Source organism: Rhea pennata, chromosome 1, assembly GCF_028389875.1.
Source record: "Rhea pennata isolate bPtePen1 chromosome 1, bPtePen1.pri, whole genome shotgun sequence".
Taxonomy (NCBI): domain Eukaryota; kingdom Metazoa; phylum Chordata; class Aves; order Rheiformes; family Rheidae; genus Rhea; species Rhea pennata.
This window is the reverse complement of record NC_084663.1, coordinates 182,760,200-182,783,798: the sequence shown is the minus strand read 5'-3', so window position 1 is coordinate 182,783,798 and position 23,599 is coordinate 182,760,200. Positions and strand designations below refer to the sequence as shown.

The window sequence follows — 23,599 nt, the reverse complement described above, 5'->3', positions numbered from 1 at the left end:
CAGTTTTAGTTAACAATCATGTCAGAGTTTATATTAAAAAGCAGTCACTTAAATCATACAGCCAGTTATTCTGAAAGAAGAGCTCAGTCTGTATTTTGACGGTTCTCTTCCTACTTCCAGCAGTTTCATGTTTCTCATAATACTGTTTTGAGACACTGTGGTCCCTCTTTCTGTCTACAGTAAAGTCAGCGTTGAATTTAAATACAGCTGTGACTAACACAGCCCTTATCTTAGCCTGGACAAGGACTCTCATTGTCTGCTCTCCAAAGCCTGTTGCTGCCAGGCAAATGCCAGGAGGCAGGAGCCAGATGGGCTGGGACAGGCTTGCAGAGGGTGGCACGCTGCGCCTTTGGGTACAACCAAACGGTGGGTGTGCAGGTGGCCTCAGCGCTAGATGCCTGCTCGAGTACAAAGATGCAAGGCTTTCAAAAATACATTAAACAGGACTACAGAAAGTTGGAAATTGGACTGGGGGAGGGAACTTCTAGTTTGATGAATAGCTTATTTCTCTAGCAGGTGGGAAGAGCAGAAAGTGTTGTTTGGGCAGGCCTTGTGCTGAGGGCACTTATTCATAGCAAACATGGATTTACAACAACCAAGTTTTTATTATTGTGCAGAGTTTCAAATCTGTGGCTTAATACAATTTTGCTTAGGTAAACAAGAACTTTTAGAGTACCCTGGGAAAAATGCACTTGTGCTTATTGTTTTTTCTGAAGTGTTTTTTTTCACCTACTTCAGGTACCATTTGAAATCGGATGCTCCTCTGAGACTGAATAAAATAAATAAAAAAAACACTATTTTTCCAGCTGTGGCTTCACCAAAGTGTAAAAAATAGTTTAATCCTAATTCTTCTTTAATTTGTGATCATCTCAAAATTGACAGTAACTGGAATATCCACTAGCAATAGGAGGAGAGACTGAAGTAACAGAGATACCTATTTGCCTTTGTTTTTTGGGTGGGTTGTCCCCAAGTACTATCTCAAGCTATGAGTAATGCAAATCATCATCTTGCTGCTAGTAGGAGAGGTAGTGTTTAATCTATTGTGTGCTACCCACAGCTTGCTTGTGTTAACTTGTAAGCTCTTTTAATTCAACTTGCAAACCCAACAAAAACAAAAACTATTTTTTCAGCAGCAGCAAACTATTAATTTTGCTCAAACCATCTTGTGAAGCCATCTCTTAAGAAGATACATAAAGGGTATTAGTAGGGGAAGAAATTTCATTAGGAAACTCATTTGATGTCTGTGGACAGATAGGTAACACCTATAACTTGGATAGATAACACCTATAGCTGTTATTCCTTACCGTTTTCTTGAGCACCAAATTATATTAATTTCTGTGTTTGTTACTGATATCATAGTTACTAGTTTACACTCCTTTTCTTTGTCTCAGACATTTATGATTCATTTTTAGCTGCATCATGTCACACCAGCATAAGGTTGGAAACTTCTGCGTGGCATGCCATTATTCAGAGTGAAGAATTGACTCCAATCACTGTAATCTCAGCGCATGTAAGCCAGCGTGACTGGTTGTTCCTGGTAGAGATATCTCCAGGGAAAGAGCAAACAACTGCTCCTCGCTCAGGCCCTCCCTCTTTCCCTTCCACAATAAGCAGAACCTGGGAAGGCCAATGTGGGTCTTAAAGTGAATGTGACAGCAGAAAACAGCCCAGACCCATCACTGCACTGAGTGCTGGCACCAGTGTCACCCCAGAGCTGCATCAGACGTTGCCTAGCCACAGCTGTGACCCTGGGAGTTGGGGAAGGGTGTGGATTTTAAGACACCAGGGGAGATGATTACAGAGTGCAAAGTGCCCTATCTCTACTGAACCTCTGCTGTCCGTGCCCACAGAAAGTTTAGGCTGTAAAAAGCCATCTAGCGCTTTCCAGTTCAGAGATTGGGCAAAGAGCGTCACAGATGAAAGCTGCTTTTGCAGTGCAGGATTCCTATATTTAGCATGATGTCGCTATTGTGGTCTTCATTATGTTGGTAGATAATATGGAAAATTCACATCCAAGCAAAACTTAAAAATGGAACCAGAAGTGATTAAGTCAGCATTGCTGGCCCGAGTGTGGGCATGCCCACAAACTATATGGCCTTCACTTGTGTGCAGTCTCCTCCTGAACTAGTCCATCATTAACTAAGGATGCTTTTAGGTGCTTGCAGTCACAGATGCTCTATGGCTGAGCTCCTGACCCTCCAAGCCTCATGACAATATTCACAATGTTTTACTGCCACAGTTTGCTACAAAATCTCCCTTCATGCCTTTCCAAACTAGGACCTTAGTCCACATTCACTACCTCCCCTTGTCTCTCATCACACAGTTCACCTCCTCAGCTCTGTGCTTCTTATTGCTAAACTTGTTTTGGGATGTCAGCTGGGAAGTGCAGGTCCCAAACTGGTTCAGTGTTTCAGCAAGACATGAGGTAGAGGGTGGCCTGTAGAGCCGGCAGTAAAGCTGGGATCAACACCAGGGCAATCTCTGTGCTGGCCAGAGGTTCCTGGTGCCCATGTCTACTTTATTCTGTATTGGTACAAGCTTCTGAAGCTTGGAGCATGGTAGTATGAAGTTCCAGAAAAAGTCTGGCAGGCCAGTAAGGAGGCCACTCCTGAGTTACTCAGTCTGTATGCTGCCTTTAAATCACAGCAAGGTGGAAAAGGTGGAGCTGACGCAGGAATGTCTGCACCCATCTTTGTCCTCACCTGATGATATGATTGCTTATGCTGTACACCTTTGGGGTGGAACTGCATATTTTTCTTTCCTTCCTCTTTCTTTTTTTAATTACGTGGTTGTTTAGTGCTAGTGGGTAGGGTGATTTTTTGCTACTATGATTTAAGAAAAGGTATAAAAGTTCTACTTTTGGCATAAGCCTGCTGCTTTTATGTGAAGAAAAAAACATTCCTGAGATCACTGTGTAGTGTTTTACGGTGTGTTTTGGCCTGCTGTGTCAGTGAGTCTGTCTCTTTTTCTTTTTTTCGTGACTGCTCCACCCAAAATTCCTTAAAGCTAAGGAGAGAGAAAGGGTGTGAAGCAGCTTTACTGCAGAACTGAGAAAATAGCTAAAGTTTGTTTGTGTCCCAGAGAAAAGAATCCTAAAGCAGACCTTCTCTGATAAAGCAGACCACCCTGATAAATACACTGGAATTATTCTAACACAGGTTCAAATTTGTGGCGAAGGATAAAGCCAGCCTTCTACATTTCCATATAATACAAAGTAACTTCTAAAAGAACGTTTTAAACAATTTTAAAGGTGTATGGTACCAGTTAGTGGAACTAATACAGAATTTGTACTTCATGTCACAATTATTCTGGAATAAAAAATCTCAGATGAGATGCTCCTTCATTCAGGAATTGTCTAGTAGTCCAAATTTGTAACAGGTTTGTCAGCCCTTTGTATTGGCTTTCATGTTTTGGATTTGCTTCCCAATCTGTTCCGGGAATGTGCTGTGTTAGTCCTACTTATAATCTCAAAGGATACGAATGATTTGGAATTCAGTTATATTTTTAAATAATGTGCTCTCTGATAAAAGTAGTAGACTATAATATCAGTCCTCCAGGCTGAATGACAGGCTATTTTTGGTGAGCATCTTTTAATTTAGGAATTTATTTCCTTTGGACCACTGAAAGAAAGAAATTAGCAGGTTTTTTGTTTGTTTGTTTGGTTTTTGTTTTTAAGGACACTGTCTGGAATATTGGTTGAGGTAGTACCATTCCTCAGGCCTTAAGGATGTTGTGTTTTACTCCATGTACTTGATCGGCAAATGGAGGTGCTAGTGAGGAAGATGAGAGAGAAAATGATTGTTTTTATTCATTTATATGTATTGTCTTAAAAGGGCAGTGCTTTAAATGTATGAAATGATTCCAGTGTGCGTTTTCTCCCCAGATACCCTCTCTTGCCCATCTAGTAGAAAAATGTCAGTGCCACCCTTTTCATAGAAATGAATCTGGGGTAAGCATCATGTAAAGCTTTAATTCCAGTTTATAGTGGTTAGGAATTAAGAATTTTCTCTTGCTTTCAGTTGAAGCATCTTGTCATAACGGAGATGAAACGATGGAAACGATTGAGGCTGCTGAAGCACTTCTCAATATGGACTCCCCTGGTCCTATGCTGGATGAAAAAAGAATAAGTAAATTTGTTTGTTTGTTTGTTTTAGTGGAGGTAAATCCAATCTGTATTTACCTTCTTTATTTGTGAAATGAGAAGGGATTCAGTGTAGCATGGCTGCGTGGAAGGCCTAAGAATATTTTACTTTTAGATCGACTTTACATATGTAGTTTCGCTATCAGAAGTCCAGTGGTGAAGGACTGCATTACTATGAGAACATGGTGATCCCTGTGTTGGACAATAGTGGGTAAGGAAAGAATCAAAAATCATAGAGAGAAGGTGTGAATAAAATGAGGTTGTTCAGACTTCTGTGTTTTGTCTGGCTGTTAGGGGATGAGCCTGTTTACACTGGCAAACTAAAGGAAAATATGCTTACTTCTGCAGATTGTATCAAATGTGAACAAAAACATACTGTCATATCATAGTTTTGTTTTTATGAGGAGTGTGTTGTGTGATTAAATTATTCCATATATGGCATCTGCTTGTGTAAAATATTACGGATTGGCCTCCTTTCCCATGAAGGCCTCAAATATCCTAGTTTTATTTAATTTTATTTTTAAACCTTTCCTATGAAAATAGCTTTTTAAAAACCTTACAGCTGTGCAAAAATATTCACATTATGCCTTTTCTTTTAAGCAACCATGTTTGGTGCAACTGAAGAGGAAGATATGGTGGCGCCTATTACACACGTATCAGTCACACTTGATGGGATCCCTGAGGTGGTGGAAGTTCATCAAGCCCCAGATCCCTATGCTGAGTCGCCAGAGACTCCAGAATATGAGCAGCCAAAGAAAAAGAAAGGTAAGATGCTCTTAAAGAACAGAGGTGTGGAATAAGATAGCATTTGGTGGCCTACTTGTTTCTCTTTGTGAGTATTTACAGTCGTCATGGGTGATGAATCAAAAGCAGGCTCAGCTAGAAGTACAGAGAAAGCGTTTTCTTACTGGTAGTGTGAGCACAGTTGCTCAGATACTAATGATGTTGGAGAGGTAGCAGTGACTGCTTATCTCACAGGAAACATAGATCTCTGCTTTGTCCTATTTATAGTTTCTTCTTCAGAGCAGAATTGCCTTACAAGCTATAGAGCTTTTGTTGTTGTGATTGTGTTGTTGTGAAGTATTCTCATTAGCATCTGTTTAGCTTCAACTATAAATATTTGCTCCCTTAGGAATATGGGAAGAAAGGGAATTTTTGCCTTTTATTTTTGAGAATCTGAATGTGATTGCTTAACCTCTCTTTTTTTTTTTTTTTTTAATGGCTCCACACTTTTTATTGAAGTGTTAGTCCTATTTGCAGTAGATAACATTTACCTAGTGGGCTGAGGCCCTGCCCTATGAGTAATGTTCCATTTTTTTCCTGTTTTCTTACCCTACTTCAGTGTGGACCCCTTCAGCAGTCCCGAGGTTGATGTTTTCCTTGGAAATGGCATAGAATGCAGCCAGAAGTAGGGTGCTGTTACAGCAAATAAAAACAAAAAACAAACAAACAAGAAAAGTAAAGTAAAAAAAAAGAGTTGAGTTTGCAGAGCTAATCCTAGGGTTGAATCTGAACATTCATGGGGGTTCCCTGGGGAAAAATCACTTCCAGGACAGAGTTTCTACTACTCCGTCATACTCTGCTGAAAGAGACTGCGTTTTTTGCTCGTAATGAAACCATCCAACTCCTAAATTTTGGGAATAGTTATCTGTGAAAGATAGCGTGCAGACTTGTGAAAATCTAATGGAGGCTTCCTTAACTGCGTGTGTGTCACAAGATCTGAGAGGGAAGGGTGTGGATCAGGAACTGATTCCCGTAAAAGCTGAACTGAAGCTGCTGTGGAGGAGAGCTTCTCTGGCAGCTGCTTTGAGAACACTGCTGGCGAAACCAACCTGCCTTGTGCAGTACCACAAGATAACCGAGCCTAAGAGGATTTTAACTTTTTTTTTTCTTTTTCTTTTTTTTTTCCTTTCTCCTTAATGTTGGCTGCTATGTGGGTCAAAACAAGGAGCCTCTGTCTGCCAGAGGTTTAACCTCTGCTTCGCTTGGCGCTTTCATGCCTTCTTTTCTGATGTGCTTTTGCTGACTCCCACTCCTTCCTCCTCCCTTGCTGTAGGTTAGGAAATCAGTTGTTCCACAGCAAATGTGTTTGTTTTAGACTTAGAGAAAGTGCTAAAACAGATGCATCACCTTACTGTTTCATTAACGACCAGTTTTTAATGAAATTGAGGTCAATGGTCTGAAGAATGCTGAAGTGCCATTTCAAAATATGCAGAGATTTTTAAGACATTTTTAAGGCATTTGTGTTTGCAGTTAATGCAAAATGTTATTAATTTTGTAGTGCACTTCAAGATGACTTTTTTGTTTGTGTGCTATCTGTTTCCCGTATTTTGGCCAGTTACGTGGCAAGGCAAAGAGCTTTCAGGAGACTGTGTAACTAGTGCTTCTTCCCTTCTCCTGTGCTTGCTGGCATAGTTCAGCCTATGCTATATGTTTTCTGATCTCTCTTTGGGATGTTCTTACGAACAAAACTTTGTCTCCTGGAGATTCACCTCAGGAGAACACCCTGCAGCAAAAGGACTTGTATCTCTCTGCTGTGTCAGATTAAAGGTCAGTCTTCCCAGTATGTGTTGGCCTAGTGAAAACAGCCAAAAGCAGATGCTGTGGGGAGGACGACTGCAGAAACAGGACAGGCATGTGGCAACATTTCTCCAGAATCTACTCCAGGGCCCCAGTGATTTGTGGCTTAGGGGCTCCCTGGGCTAGAAGTGATATTTCTGTGTTCAGGAGCCCATTGATTTCTCTTTCATATGCTTATTCAGTTGTCCCATAAAACCATGAAAGCTCTTAGTAGCCAAACAACTAGTGGCAGCCTATAGTAATGTGTAGTGTGTTCCTGCCACACATCTGGCTGTTTGCAACCTAACCTGCTAGCTTGTTTTGATTTCTCCCCCTTTCCTCTCAGTTTTGGATGGTAATGTCTTTTTATCCTCTCCATACCTTTCCATTAAAATAGAAAAATGGAAATACTGATCAGCTGTATAAAATCACAGTAGCCCTACATAAGCTTTGCTCAAGCACAGACTTTATCCTTCCTCTTTGTAAAGTTCTCTCCTAAAAAGGAAATCAGTAATGCACTTTGAAAGGTAACAAATTCATGCTCTGTTAAACCAAAAGAGGAAGCGTGCTAAAGCATAATGTGCTTTCAGAAAATACCTTCTTTTAAACAAAGGAAACATAACCTTGTGTTTCTTTGTTGACTGCAATTTTGATGGTATCAGACAGTGTCTGGATTATATAGCTTACAATGTGGTTTAAAAACATCATCTTAAACATCTCTGGCCTCGCTATATTGCAGTAGCATCAACACTTTTCTCTAAACGAATTCTTTCTTCACCAGTTTTGACTTTCGGTGAGTCAAAGTTTGTGGTAGAGCACTGTCCAAATAGGACGTGTTGCTGCAGACTGGGTTGAAGTAAGTGAACCTAGAGTTGTTACAGCACTTGCATTTCTCTTTAGTAGTCTAGTATTTTTAGTAGTCTAGTTATTGGAAGTGCCTAAATTGTGTGAACAGTACTTCTGTTTCCTCAGGCTGACCAGCAGCAGTTCAGCTGTGACTTAGTTGAACCCTAATCCATTTCATTTTCATTTAAGACTTGGTCTCATTTGGAAATTGGGCAATTAATTACTGTTTTGCCCTGTTCTGGTATAATGTGGAGCTGGTACTGTCAGTGCACCAAGACCACTGCAGCCTGCACCTCCCCAGTGCCTAATGGAGTGCATCTCCATGCTGTACAGAAGGCGAAACAAGGTGAACGCCCAGCAGTCTTCCGATGACACAGCTGTAAGGGGGAAGAGCACTTACCAAAGCTACTGTGTGGAACTTCTTGTACAATAGAGGCTGGTGTGTGCAACAGTGACTTCGTCAAGCTCTACTGGGGATCTCAGATGTTTTTGCAACACGTAATTTTCAGTAGAAGGGGAGACTGCTAAAAATGTACTCCAGTACATTTAATCTAAAGTACTTAATCTTTTCATATGGTCGTATGTGACACAAGCAATATTGTAGGATTCTCATCCTCCCATCTTTACTCGGATTGAGGAAGACGTTGGCCAAGGCAATGGCTAAGCTTTATGTCCTATCCTCAGATTCCTCAGATATGAATCCTGTCCAAGAGGAGAAATTAAATTAGGGGACTCCAGGTATTCCTAGATTTCCTTCACTGCCACTACCTCAATTAGTGTTTTTTTGTTTTTTTTGTTTTTTTTTGAGAAACAGGAATGGGGAAGGAGGGAGAGAGAGGGACAGAGAGGAGGGGGAGAAAGAGAGAGAAAAACAGAGGGGAGAGAGTGAGAGAAGGGAAGAAAGAAACGCATGCAAAAGTAAACGTAGCGAGACTGTTAATGTCAGAAGGTGAGTGCTTAAGCCGGTCTTTCTTATCACCACTCAGAAGACACTTGGAAGTCTATAACAAAGCAGGCACCACTGTCTGGCATTGAACATTTTTATTCAGAGTTTTATATGATTTCTCACTCTGCAATAGAGCTGTTCAGTTACTTGATAATAGTATTAAGGCAGCCTACAAACAAAACTAGAAATGGAACATCATTGTACATGGGATTCTACACAGGTACTCTTGGTCTTGCCTCTGTTTAATGTAAATTCTTTGGAAAAGCAATAAAAAAGAAAAGTGCTTTTCTTTAGATCTTTCATTATGACATTGGAATGCTTGGACTAGAAGTACGTTTCTGAGTCCTATGTCTGTTTGGTCTATTCTGCTTCTCAAAAGAGAGAGGCAATATATGAATAATCTATGTATTTTCAATGAATTAATGGCTCACTGCAGGAGGAATAAGAGGCCTCTGGTAAGAGAAATATTTGTCTCAAGTTAAGTTCTGAAGGTTTCTGACTAATTACAATACCTGTAAAAGCTGACATTAAAGTGACTGAGAATTAATAAAGGAATAGGTTCAGAGCTTTAGACTGAAAAATGCTTCAACATGACTTACATTTTTTAATTCTACTTGTGTTTAGATAGTTGATTTCTCATCATTTTCAAATGAATGCTTTTCATTCTTTTCAGCAGTTGTAACTCTTCTTTTCTTCACTTTTCCTCACCAGATACAGCCACTGCATTTCTGCCTGTAAAGGTTTTTTCAGAGCCTGTTACTAATTCTACTGGATTAAATTAAAAAAAAATGCTATTTTCTTTTCCATACCTCCTGTACTCTTGATAAAAGTGAAAGAAAGTAGATTGAAAAATGTTTTCTTCACATAGCAGTATAACTTGCTACTATCAGTGGGGAATTTCTGTCCTTTAAACAACCAGAGAATCCTGTTTTATCCCTAAGTCCATTTTGGTGATGACTAAATTAGATAATGCTCTGCACTTTATCTAGCTTTTTCTGTTAATGGTTTACTCTTCTCAGCTTTTCTATATTATGCACTGTTAAAGGTACCTAAAAAGCCACACAAATTTCCAAGGTACACAGACTTTGGACAAGTGAGCATAACCTTTAATGAAAGTGCATTAAAATCATAGGAAGCCCAATACTGTTGTAGAAATTGAAAAGCTTAGCACAGAACAGAGTTCTTGCTATTTGTATTAATTAAATCCTCCTTGAATTGAGGAAACAAATCTCTTCCTTTTTTTAAGTTCTTGCTCTTTTTATTTCTTTATACTGATGTCTTTTTCAGGGAAGAAGCCAAAACCTTCTCGTCCCGAGTCCCCTACTACAACTCCTAACATATCTGTGAAAAAGAAAAACAAAGATGGAAAGGGTAAGTCAAATAGTTGTCTTCAGAGGTTTTTAAAAGAATATTGTTTCTGAGTAACCTTTGGAAAGAAAAGACTACTCACTTTCTCGTGATGTAAAAATAGATCTTATGTTTAGATGTGGTTACCACCTCCTCCTAAAGCAAGGAAAAAGTTTGTGCAAGAGTTCTCTTTGAGATGGTCAATTACTGGGAGGAATAACACATTTGTCATTTTAATTGCAAAGGTTTTTGGAAAATCTTCAACTCCTAGAGGCTGCTGTGTTTCAAGTGAAGTCTTGGGGAGTGCTTTGCATTGTATTAGGGCTTTTGGGGGTGTGGTTATTTTGACAGCCAGTAATTGAAAACATTTTTCATCTGTCTATGTCTGATTCTGGATGAGGAGATAATCAAGGTGGCCAGCTGGGCAGCAGGAAATGCCAGGCCCTTAATTTTTAGGGAAGGTTGTAAAGCAGCTAGAAAACTTAAGCAGCTGAGATCCTTGATAGTTCCTTCATTCCTCCTGTATTAAAAAAAAAAAAAAAAAGGCAAATATCACATAACTGACATTATAAATAATTTTCTGCAGACTGAGCTATTCAGTAGTGCTTGCCAGTTTTGTCAGCAAATTGGTTGCTTTGCTGTTTGGTCTAGCGCTCATGCTGGTGCACAAGAAGTGCACTCTGGCTCCCACGGAGTTCTGCAGGGGCTCCAGCAAGGGCTGGAGATGAGCCACTTCTGCGTCACCGCAAGTGTGCTATGCACATGCCTTGGTGCTGATGTGCTTTTGTCACCTAAACTGCTTGCATGCTGTGTAGTACTTGCCTGGAGATGTGCAGAAACAAACCCAGAAGTTGGCATAAGTGTCTTGCAATCAACAAAATTGCTGCATTAACAAATTAATATGGATTTTTTCTTTCTAAGAGTGATTTTCTGCAATAAGAGGAAAAAAATGTTTAAGAAGTTACTGTTGGAAGTTTGGAGTATGTATTGTTAATAAATTTTTTTTTCCAATAAAACTTGATTTTTAAGTCAAAGTGAAAGAAAAGCTGATGTCAGAGGAACCCCTAAGTAATACTTGAATGAAATAATGGAAAATATCAAAATAGCTAGCCACAGTTAAAAGACAGGATGTTTCAATTGATGAAAACAAGGAATACACAATATTATTTCATATTTGTCCATTATTACAAAATTATGAATTCAGAAGGAATTGAAAAGGTACCTGTTGCTTGAAACCACTGCTGTTATGAAAAAGCTACTGCAAAAATGTTTGTTTAGCCTTTTGAGGAACATGGAATTGAAGCAGAAGGGATGTTAATATAATCATTCATGATACTGAAGCATCTGAAAGGTTGTATGAGTTGCCTGTCTCTCTCTTTTCATAGCATTACGTGAGGGAGAACATATATTCTAAAATACCGTGTTTTCAATTTAATTGTTTTATACAATGCATAAATGAAGAAAATTGAATTTTATATTTACTGCTGCTTCTGCTGTGATTCACCAGAGGTTAAAAACTTTGTGAGTAAAAACGGTGTTTTTGCAGGCAGTCCTTTTCACAGTGATTTTCAGTGGCTAAACAGTGACAAGTTTTTAGAGCTGTGAGGATGCAATTAAGCATTTTTAGTCTAACCTACAAAAAAAGCACAAAAAAAGTGGCTGGGAATGCCCTTATTCCTGACTGACATTGTGTCCTACCTACACAGCCTAACCTTTTCCTTTAGGGTGTCCGAAGGCAAACAGTCTGATATTTCTATGTAGACTGGAAGGTGTTTGTTGCAAAGCCAGCGTTTTTTTCTCTGGAAATGTTCTCTCTTCACATTTCCACCTTCTGAAGGAACTGTTAGTATTTTGTACTCTCAGTGCTGATGACATTGCTGAATACCTCAGCAAACTCCCATCAAAAAGTAGTTGCAAGTAATCTCCAAAATTCTAGGCAAATGTTTTTTTTCCATTGCTAGAGCTGACCAACTCAGAGCGAGTGCTCAGTGCAGTGGACAGTGGTGTAACAATGTAGATGGAATATTAAGAATTTGTAGGGCAGCTTGTCTAGTTTTAAAAAGTTCAGATTTGTGGTCACTGGAGTATAGAAAACTGCAGAGTAAAATTGAAGTTAACAAATACTGTCACTTTCTGATTCACTGGGCATCATTTTTGTGAAACTGAAGAAATCTGCATTTGCCATCCTTCCTGACTTTTTTGCATCATTGCTTGTATGAGGAGATACTTCCATAAAAGAAATTTTCTTCTTTGTTCAGACTAACAATGTATTACTCAGAAGGTTATATACAGCTTCAAGTGTCCAAAAGCACATCAGACACTGCAAGCCTTGGTTAGAAAAAGCAGGAGTAAGCATTAGTTTTATGAGTTTTCACTCCTTAAATGTGTTTTGGGGAAGAAAAAAAAAAAAAGTAAATTTTGTACTAATTTTAAGCAGTCATGGTCTGTGATTTTATTAGCCTCCCTTCTTGCGTGGTAAACACTGAACAGATGTGATGTGTTTTCATATGTGTTCGTATTTACTCGTTTGTAAAATGAAGTTTGGGTGTTGTCTACCAGTACATTCTAGCTCTCATTTGGATTGGGAAGAAAAAAGAAAAAAAAAATCTGCTCTAAACATTTTGGAGGTTTGCCTATCTCAGCATACAATATTGATTGTCCCATATAAATATAGTTATTACAAGTAAGGATTTTGTTTATCCTTCTAAAGGATTGTAACAACCATCTCAGTTTGGCGAAGTATTTAATCGGGGCTTAATGTCCAGTTATAAGCTACTCCTATAACTGGACTAGGAATAAAAGAAGAGTACGAGCAGGTGATTGATGCTATATAATATTGATGGTTGGAATGGGCTGACTCATTCTGTTATGGATAATGGCTATGGCATTTGGGCACCCAGGTTGAAGTGGCTAACCAAAACACCTTCCCCGTCCCCTTCAGTCACTAGCTGTTCTCAATCATGTATTAGAATATATTCATAAAGATACCAGCTTCTTAATGTTGCAAATAACCTAAAAATTAATAAAATCTAGTTAGCTAATTCAATAATATCTTCTTCTGTGTCCTGAAATATTTTTATATTTATTTTAGGAAATACGATTTATCTTTGGGAGTTTTTGCTAGCGCTGCTCCAGGACAAAGCTACATGTCCTAAATATATCAAATGGACTCAAAGAGAGAAGGGCATTTTCAAACTGGTAGATTCCAAGGCTGTGTCCAGGTTGTGGGGAAAACACAAAAACAAACCTGATATGAATTATGAAACAATGGGTAGAGCTCTCAGGTACGTATAGTTTTAATAATCACTATTTTTTTTGTCGTAGTGTTTGCATGTGTTAAATGCTTCATCTAATTCTGTTTAACAAAAGTAAAGAAGCTGGGAGAGCATTAGACTGAAGATCTAAAGGTCCCTGGTTCAAGCCTGGGCTTCAGCAAGGGGGGTTCTTGTTTCTCCTTCTCTGGAGAAACTTGCCTGGATGCAACCCTGTCTACCATGCTCTAGGTGACCCTGCTTGAGCAGGGAGGTTGGACTAGATGATCTCCAGAGGTCCCTTCCAACCTTACCGATTCTATGATTCTAAGCTCATTCTTAAATGGTACAACTTGACCTATGTAGCAGCTGGTTGTTTCTGTAGGAAACCAAATTAAAATAGTACTAAATGACTACTAGTTTAACATACTCCAGAGGTCCCTTCCAGCCTTACTGATTCTATGATTATTTTGTCAGCTTGGGAAATAGAGAAGTTATTTTAGGAAAATAAATAAGCTAATTAAAAGTAACCTAAAGCCAAAAATCAATTATTTCCCACATTGGCTTGGATATTTTCACTGCTGTTGAAAAAACTACTACTTCAAAATCAGCCACAGACAAAGTAAGAAACTGAAGATTCTAAGTGTGGCAAGTGCTTGTGTAAAATTTGAATGTCCCTTTTCCAAACAATCCTAAATTTAGGTCTGTTAGAGCAAATGAAATGATCCCTACCTGTGGCAAATGATCCAGTTTCCAGAGGGAGGTATGGTTTTTGGAATTTGGATCTATGTGTGCGTCTCTGAATTTTTGTGTACAGGCAGTTCAGAAGCATTTTACTATGTATCTTTGCCTATCAAATTGGGATATTTCACATACAGAAAAGATTGTACAAAATAAGCAGACATCCATGAACATGAGTGACACAAGATTCTTTCTTACTGATTGATTCTCTGGATGAACATCTGTTTTTTTTCTCTTTATTTCCCTTTCTCCCTCACGTTGGTGTCAACAACACCGTTTTAAATTGTCCTATTAGTTTATAGTAGTGCTGTCTTGTTCCTTTTCCTTTCTTGTAGTAAAAAGGTCTATGTGTGCTCATTGATAAATAAACATGAATTTAAATAACTATAAAACTGTGTGTCTTGGGGAGAAGTTGGAGTATTAGCTTATAGCAGACATGCCTAGTCAGTGAGTTCTCTTTCTCTGCAGAGATGCCTGAGGTTGAAATGAAAAGGCTACAGGAAATACCAGTAGCAAAGAGTTGTCTGGGGAGCAAACCATACTATTTAAGTTGAGCAGTCCTTTATAGGCAAGAAATTAGACATATACATTAAATGAATTTATATATATATGTATATAATATGAATATCTATATATATTCATATTATGTGTGTATGTGTGTATATATATAAAAATATGAAAATTATGTATCTATGAATATATTAGGCATAGTATTTTAAATGAAATCCTAAGCCTCCACGTCCTTGTTACTGCCTATGATGTTGTCTAGTTTTTTTTGGTGATTTTGTTTGTGTTTTTTGGCAAAAACACTGTGTAACTTGTTGATGTATGTCTGCTTTAAACAGATACTATTACCAAAGAGGAATACTGGCTAAAGTAGAAGGTCAGCGCCTAGTGTATCAATTTAAAGAAATGCCAAAAGATCTCGTCTATATAGATGATGAAGATGCAAGTCCTAGCACTGAATCATCTGATTCAACTTTGCTCTCAACTCCTGTGGCCAATAGAAACCAGTCAAGCAGATCTAGAGCGTCTACGAATGTGGGAACAAAGGGAGGATCTACCACAGTTTTAAAAACAGGAAATCCAAAGCCTGCTAAACTCAAGGAGCACGTAGAAGTTGCACAGCAGCAGACACCTGGCTTGACTTCAGAAGTTTTGAGGACAATGCAGTCTACGCAGCCAGCATATCCCACTCAGCTTTTTCGGACAGTTCATGTAATGCAGCCATTGCAGTCCCTCACAGAAGGACATGCAGCTGTAACCAGTAATGTTCCGGATGAAACATTAAATCCCTCAGTTCAGAATATAAGGTAAGAAAGTGTAAAGAAAAAGAATGTATGAATAGTAATAAACTCACTTGATGATGGCCAGATAGACTAGATTCTTTGTTACACTTGAAAAAAATTGCTGTCTCCTAATTCAGTTCTAGTGAAATGGCTGCTATATGAGTGACCTAGGAACTGGGAGTTTTTATACATTGCAGCATGTGCACTCAGGTTTTTGGTGCAGGGAAGCACATCTTTCCTGCAGCATTAGGGTAGAGAAAAGCCTTTACAGAAAAGTAAAATTAGTATTGTCAGTTCTATCCTGCAGCATTGGCAGTATTTTCATGACTGCTTTTTTATTAACTGGTGTTGAATTATACATGGTGTATCTGCATAAGCCCTTCAAAAAGACTTTTCTCCTTGCTTCTTAATTTTTCTTCTTCCACATTCTTTCATCTGTTTTGTCTTGTGTATTGTCCTCATTTACAACAGGGGAAAGCTTTGTGTTACCTGCTGTGGCATTTTGCTGCCATTATGAGAACATGATCTTCTGATTTCAGAATCATCTCGTGGGAATTTTGTTATCTGTAGACTATTGTGGGGAGACAGTCGTATTTCCATACTTTTAAGTCAGCTTGCTAGCACAAGCTGACAGCATTTAAGCATTGTTACTCATTTGCACTGTCAGGTTGTGAGCAACATCCTAACTGGAGAAACTTTTCAAAGTAATCGCTTAAGCCTAGGTTTGCCCTGTTAATGTTAGATACTTACCTGAACTGTTTTCTGACAGAGCATGTTCGTCTCCACTAGCGGCAAAGGACCTAAAACAAACATCCTTGTAATGTGGTCCCTTCATGGGGATGTTTGTATTGTCTGTGATGATTCTGGACCGCAAAGCTGTTCTGTGAAAACTTCAAAAAATACTCAATTATCAGCATCACTCTTTTTGATATTTGCTATTTAAGTTCAATGTTCTGACGTTTATTGTTTTGTGATATGAGATGGCAATAATGCTCTTTCCTGCTCTGTCCCTTGTTCGTGCCTTTAAAAATGGCTTCAGAGCCACTGATCAGATCTGGCATTGGGTGACTGTCTGAGGTTAGCCATGGAATTTTGTCAACTAGAAATAAGTAACGGCATATTAGTCAGATTGAATCATTTTTTTTTTTTTTTGGAAGCCAAAAAATAAGTTTTGCTTTCTCATCTCTGCTAGTAGAGGGCAGTAGAGATTATAAAAGCCAATCAAGAATTAAAACTCCACTTACTTTAAAAGGAAGAGGGATTAAGGAGAATTCAAAATAGCAAAAGCAGCTATATTTTTAAGCAATGATAACTAAAAAGCATAGATCAGTCTTCACTGGCAGATATAATAAAACAAATCAGAAATGTTTTAGGAGATAATAAAATAGTTGAGGAAATGAAGATTTTCCTTGTACATATAGAGGATGACAAACCAAGACTTCAGCCTCAGACGAAAGAAAAGAAAAAGAAAAAAAAAGAAAAGTTGTGTTACCTGCTTGCTCTTTGGTGTGAAAAATAATTTTAAAATTACTCCTGGAGTTTCTATTTTGAATCCTTGTGTTCTTTTAATTTCCTTAAAATATTATGAAATGTCTTTATTCATGTTGCATTATGGAAAGTTCACTAGGAAAGAGAAATTCACTGACTAATAAAGTCTTCAGGGGAATAAACAAAGCCAAGAAAGAAGAATATCTTTTCAAAGTTATCCTGATAGGCACTGTAAAAACGAACTGGAAAGAATTATCATCTGTAAGTGGACAATAACTGTTTTCATTTGACGTTTAATTCTAAATGATTTTTAATTAAAAAACAAAATTTTGTTTTACTGATTAGTCTAATAAACTGGAGTTATTTCAAGATATATATATATATATGGGAGGGAAAGTTTATATTTGATCAGAAACTTAGGTAAAAGTTTTTCTCTAAATATAAAAAATAGTAGAATACAGAAAGCAAAAATAAAAGCAGTTTTGGAATTTACTTAGAGAATTCAGTGATTAAAAAAAACTGTATCAGTGATGTGTCTTTAAATAAGATTTAAAGCCTATGAAGGAAGCTACTACATATGGTGCAATCCTATGATTTCAGGATGGTGAGAGATTTAATTATCTGTAAGTTGTAAAAAAGTGTCTAGGGTAATACTGAGAAAGGAAGTGAGTAAAGACATAATTAAATCTATACAGTATCATTTAAGGAAGGAGAATAATGCTATTAAATATCAGTAAGGAGAGAGATTAGCAATTTATGGAGTTAAATGGCCCTAGGCTATCAAAAGCAGTACCAACAGTATAAAAAGTATAACAACAGTAACAATAAACGGAATATCTGTAATACCTAGTAAGGAAGGAGCCGAACAGTCCGTCTTGAAATTTGGAAGAAGGCCTGATGATATTATGACATCCTGTTGCATTACAATATTTCACAGTTAAATTGTGGGCATAAGCTAAGGGGAAAAAAAGTAGTAGGGATGACACTTGTGTGAAATTGCGATGAGGAAGAGCATTAAAAACTTAGAATTCTGTATCACATTGTTTGTAAATTACTTAAGTTAATAACTTAAATGTTTTTCTGTGAAGTCTTCAATTCCACTTTTCCTAGCCATGATGACAAAAAACCTTAGCTAGGTCAAGAAAAACAGAGACGACCCAACCCAGAGAAGACCCAGCCCAAGCTGTTGTTGAGTCCTGTGCAGTCTTCGCCTGTCCCAGGCCCAAAGATACCATTTATGATGGATATATTTTTGTTTAGATAAAAAAAATGCAAATTTTAAGTATTTTGGAGAGATAGAAAGAAATGTTTAAAACTTTCTGAAGCATATGTTTTAGATCTGGTTTATTAAACAGCTAAAACAAAGAAATTGCATTTTGTTTTTGTTTGTTCAAGCAACCGTAAATATACAGCAGTTGTACGAGACTGTGAACATGTTCTACCTTGCCTCAGAGGAGCTTCCATAAAGGATGAAATGTATGGTCTTCTGAATTTTAAAATTTACAGCAGGTTTGGCTCTTATTATAGAGTAAGGGCTGACCAACCTTCTGATATATGCGTGCTGTAGGATTGTGTTTGAAGGAACTATATGGTTGTTTTTTAAGGAAGCGTGAGGAAGAACAGCAACATTGGAATATGCTAGTTGCTCTGGAGGGGTGGAGGCATGTTGTTGGACGAGGTCATTTGGAAGAAAAGGCAAGAAAAGGATTTGGGAAACGTTCCTTAGGAGAAGTTTCTTTCTGACGCTTACTGGTTAGTGATTGAGCTCTGCCTTGAAGCATGAATGTCCGTATAATTTCTTATGTAATGTGATTTACAAAGCTTATGTTCATGCCTCCTCTTCATGGAAAAAGCTTTCCCGCTGCAGTAGTTTCCTTCCTTAATGTTGTGAGGGGAAAAAATTTTATGTGATTGATGACATAAAATAGAAAAATATTGAGGGTTTTTGAGTTTAAAATAATTAGCTTCTTAACCATAACCTTCAGGGAAGAAGTCCAGACAGGCATGTTTTATGCTAAGGAACTTGTTAAAAGAGTCATATTTGAAGAATGTTGTGAAAGGTGTTTTGTATCAATATCCCTTTCTCTGTAAGGTGGTGTTGCCTGGTGAAGTCCTGTCCCTGGAGTATCTCTGGGAGTCTTTGGCACCCATTTTTCCAGGGCCTCTGTGTGCTTTTCCAAGAAATCGTAAACGAGAATGACAATGAAAATCAGATGTTGCTTCTTTTCAGTATGGTCAATGACTTCATTTATAACTGCACAAAGCTCGTATAGAGTTTTGTGTGATTTCAGTGGAAAGTAGCATCCTGTACCTGCTTTGCAGAGGTAGCAGGTACCTGCCAGAGACAGGGAGCTGGTAAGTTCTGTCCTTAGCTACAGCTTCTTTCTTGTTGTAATCAAGTTTTGTATTAAATTAACTACAGGCTAGAATGGTGCCTCGAGAAAAACGTATTCTTTAGCTGTTCATAGGCTGTTATTTGCAAAGCTCTACTTTGACTTATACTCTGAAATTTGACAGAGTGGTTTAAAGAAAGGTCTTGTCTTACAGATGGCTTTTGAGGGGTGTTTTATACCACTTTTGGTGCTGCTTTTTGCAGGAGACAAGGTGAAATGTTGCTGGCCAGGGAAGGGTGGCAGGAGCCGGGCAGGATCAGGTTCTGCAGGCTAGGTAGGACATCTAGTAGTCCAGACAGGAATATTCAGAACTGCCAAAGTGCTGTGGTGTGAGGACATCACCTGCTGCTCTTCTGGAGGCCTCACTGTGCTCTGGTTCAGTGCATGCAAGTGAAGTTACTGACTGATCCTGTAACTGCAAACTGAATTTGGCACCCTGTGCTTCTAGTGATAAGACAGAAATATAAAGGTCTCTCCAGATGACTGTTTTATTTCTAATTTTTTTCCAGTGAGCTGTTTTTCATTAAGAAAAAAAGTAAAAGTCTCTTAAAATTTTTGAATTTGTTGCTTTTTTTTTTTTTTTTTTTTTTTTTTTTTAGCTTTATTTTTTTTTTTAATATACTTGCACTTCCAAATCTCTGGTCTATACAGGTGTTTTATCAGAGGAACTTGAGTTCTACCTTGGAATTGTTGGCACTAAAATAGACTTGAGATTCAGCTCCATACTTACAGAGTCTTTCTGAGCCAGAGGATATCTATTCTATTATTCTAGAAAGTACAAGTCTCCTGTAAGGCCTCTGTCATGAGTAGTCTAGGACATCTTACAGAGAGCTCTAACACTCTTATGTTTAGGCTGTTGAATCTCCTTTGAATAACCAGTGTCCTGGATGCAGACTCTGAGTTGCATTTGTTTATCTTTAATATACAGTAGTAGTGATTTAAGATAGAGTGTCTTCTACATAGTAGAAAGAAGTTCTTATTTAATTTTAAATTACAAAAATCATCCTTTCTGAATTGTTAGTAATATATGTGCCTATTTACTTCTTGCTAACTGTATGGGACATAGCTCAATTTTCTAGCTGGCAGCTCTGTATACCGAGAAATTTTGAATTAGTTATCTGTCTTTAGCAATTCTTTAGCAAACTTCAGGTTTTAAATAGATTGTTTCTTTCCTGTATTTTCAAGTTGTCTTTGTGATAGCTTGGGCTGACCATGTCATAAGGCAAGTATCCTGATTCTGTTCTGTAGCTGAGGAAAAACTAATGCAGATCACAGAGAACCAATGGGATATTCTGCACTCACTTTGAACTGGGGAGCTGCTGCATGATGACTCACCCAGTTCCCATATTGACCTTTTTGCAAACTCTGAGGCAGAAAATGTTGCAGTAATCCATCCTGAAGGTGACACAAGTGTGGACCGCAGCAGCAAGATCCTCATTTCAAAGGAGAAAGAACTAGCTGAAAGGGAAACATGTTGTGGGGGTGGGGTTTGTTTGTTTGTTTGTTTGTTTGTTTTTCTGTCTGAGAGCCTTCAGTGCAAGAACAGCGATGAAGTCAACAATATGCCAATATAGTGGATTGTCCTGATAACCAGGAGTAATTAACCCAAGTGTCATGCCTACCCCCAGCACACACGTGTGCTTTCTGCTGTCGTTCCATAGCCAGCTGGTAAGCATGACCGTGTCCAGGCTATGATGTAAACTAACTGTGGCAATATGGCTGCAGCTATTCTGATACTGAAAAATACACAGATTTGTCAAATGTGCATTTATCAACACAGGAAATGTGATTACAGCTGGCATTTCATTTGAAATATTTTCTTCATCTTGTGTCAAGTATAGACATTAACTTGTGTAAGCTGTGCAGTGAATATCATTGTTGTGATGTGTAATAACTTCCATCCCATCTATATATCCCTTTGATTATGCATGCATAGCTGCACAGACACAGGGAACCAGTCTGGCACTGTGCTACACAGATTTTGCCTTAATCATTTGGCAAATCATATATTCATAAGAATCATAAGATTCATAAGAAATCATATATTTCTTATATTCATTTTTTTTCCTTGAATAAGAGAGATTCAAATCTGGAAGACATCAGCTAATGTTGTAGCCTAGGATGACTCCGTTCCTCTTACAGGTATGCTGAATAAAAGCTATCATGAGTGACAGTGTTGGTAGGGCTCTCTGGCACTAGGGGGAGAACATGAACGTTAGCCAAATATGAGACCTGCTGAGGACTCCAGGTGATCAGCAGCATCTCCTGACTGATGTGGAAAGTCCGTCTTTGATCAGCCAGTGCAGATGCTTTGCCTCTGCTTGCAGTCAATGGTAGACTTCTGAGTACAGCATCTTTATGCTCCAAAGGAAAGCCTGAACTAGAAGCTGTTTTAACACACTAGCTAGCAGACACTGTTGGATCTCACCACTGCTCAAGCCTTCCTCACAGGGAGGAAAGCAGAGGAGTTGCTGGGAAGAGTTGATCTCTGTGCTCTTTTAAGTGATGGCTGCACTACATCGCAAGTTTGAGGATGAGAGGAAAATGCCCTTCCTAAGGAAGGTGCTGGTCAGAACTAGGCTGATGTGATCTCAGCTTCTATAAGAAGCACTGATTTAGCTTACAAGGGGATGCATTTCTCAAGACACTGTTATGACAGCATCAGCTCCTATCAAGTTTATTTAAGATTTTATTTATAACTTTCCACTTTTACTTGATTTTCCTGTGGTAGAAAAGAGGTCTTTACTGGGTTTCTGAATTAATTTCTGTAGTAGGTAGGAACAAGACAGGAGAGACTTAAAACCATCTAGACCAATTCATTTTGTTTCTGCTCGGTAAGAAACTATCTTCAAGGACTATCTTTAGATGTATTTGTCACTGTGGAAAGAGGTGGGGTTTCTGCAGCTTTCTATAAGTAGCACAAGTTAAGAGTCTTTTCAAGTGACTGTGGTTATGTTTTTACATACACTTTGTGGAAAGAGGGCTGTATAGACCCTGTGGGTTAGTAAAAATAACACAGGACTTGAGAGTTGAGTCCTCTGTCTCCGTCCTCATGACATAATAAATTATCTTCTCTGAACAAAGGGCTAGACAAGAACAGGGAAGTGCTGTTCTTACTTACGAGGAGGGTATGAGAAGATTTTGTGTTAAATCAAGTACCTTTCTACATCTTGCAGGTATCTATAGCTAGACTGGTTAGCTCCTATACACAAGTCTTGCGTTGTAAAACGACTATGGTTATGATACATTGGGGTGAAGTATTTACCATCTTGTTGGCAACTCTTTGAGGATAAGATAAACAAGTACAGTTGTGGTTTGCAATGCTGGTAGAGCGCCCATGTTGCGTATTTGGCTGATACTTCTTACATTCACTCAAGAGATTGCCTCTTGACTCAGGCATTTGAAGTGGTTCTATCTAGTGCACCCCACCCTGTCAGCTTCCTTGCTGCTCTTAGGTTGACTGAATGAGCTGTTTGTAACCAGTTATTTAAATAAATTGGGAAAGTCCCTGGAAATTTGCCCTTTTATGTCTAGGCCAATTTTTCCCCTATAGCTGTAGATTGAATAATATGTATGTTGATGAAGGAAATTTCCTTCTGTTACCTCTCTCTATGTATTTCTTAATGTTGCCTAGTTTCATTTGCTTCTTGTACTGTGAAATATTTTGTTTACCTTGGCTTGTAGCTTAACATTTTTTGTATCTTTTCGCATCTTTTCTCTACTTCAGAAGTTTCACAAATAAATTACCATGAATAAACTTGCTTTTCCTATCTGTCAGTTAGTGCTTGCTTTATCACTATTCACCTCATGATGAGCTAATGTGATGTTGCACAGTTCTAGACTATTAATGGTACCAAATAAACTAAGAAATAGATTTTTTCTTATTTTCTGCCAGGCTAAAATGACTTCAGAATGATTTTTGTCATTGTTTTCCCAGTAGTAACCAGACTGTTTAGTGGCAGCATTTCCTTTTCATCAGTATTGCTTAATGTTGTTCTTTTTGGAACTTCAAGAGGAACTTTTAAAGTAACACCCAACAAATTTGTAGCTTTAACTATGGAGAATGTTAGTGAATTGACAGTTGAATTCAGAAGTATAGCAGAACATATATTTAAAAACATCTAGAATAATCTAGCCCAAACTATCTTGAGTTGTGTATATCTTTTTTTTTTTTTTTTTTTTTTTTGGGGGGGGGGTAAAACAAACAGATAAAAAGATTAACCAAGGAAAATCTGTAAATTAACCTATATATTTTCTTCAGTGATACTCAAGGCAGATCTGAGCAGCTAGATTTCAGTCTGTGAACACAGTTGTCTTAGTGTTACCAACTGAGCCAAAATTTCTGCTTGACTTCTACCACAAATGACAACACATTTTATGGTGCTGTATGTGACTTAATCCTGTGCTTGTACACTCATCTGCCAGATGCCTTCCCCCAAGCAACTATACACCATTTTAACTGAGGGAGAAAACAAAGCATTTGGAAAAAAAATACTACACACAGTATGATGTGCAGGTACAGGTCTTGTTTTTGTGAGAAATAAAATGATTTATACATCAACACCTAAATGATTATTACTGCATGCTGAGACAAATGC

At 38.1% G+C, this 23,599-nt stretch overlaps 1 protein-coding gene across 7 annotated transcripts in view; it reads left to right on the top strand.

Annotated features, from left to right (window-relative positions):
* The window catches only part of ELF1 (E74 like ETS transcription factor 1), a 92,977-nt gene that overhangs the window by 64,891 nt on the left and 4,487 nt on the right, over positions 1-23,599 (top strand). For 6 of the 7 annotated variants that reach the window (XM_062566926.1, XM_062566931.1, XM_062566927.1 and 3 more), the window contains 5 exons: positions 4,020-4,127; positions 4,742-4,906; positions 9,780-9,863; positions 12,931-13,123; positions 14,677-15,144. In XM_062566926.1, coding sequence (XP_062422910.1) covers positions 4,020-4,127; positions 4,742-4,906; positions 9,780-9,863; positions 12,931-13,123; positions 14,677-15,144 — 1,018 coding nt within the window. The remainder of the gene's footprint in view (positions 1-4,019; positions 4,128-4,741; positions 4,907-9,779; positions 9,864-12,930; positions 13,124-14,676; positions 15,145-23,599) is intronic. The other variant, XM_062566932.1, reaches the window with a different exon arrangement.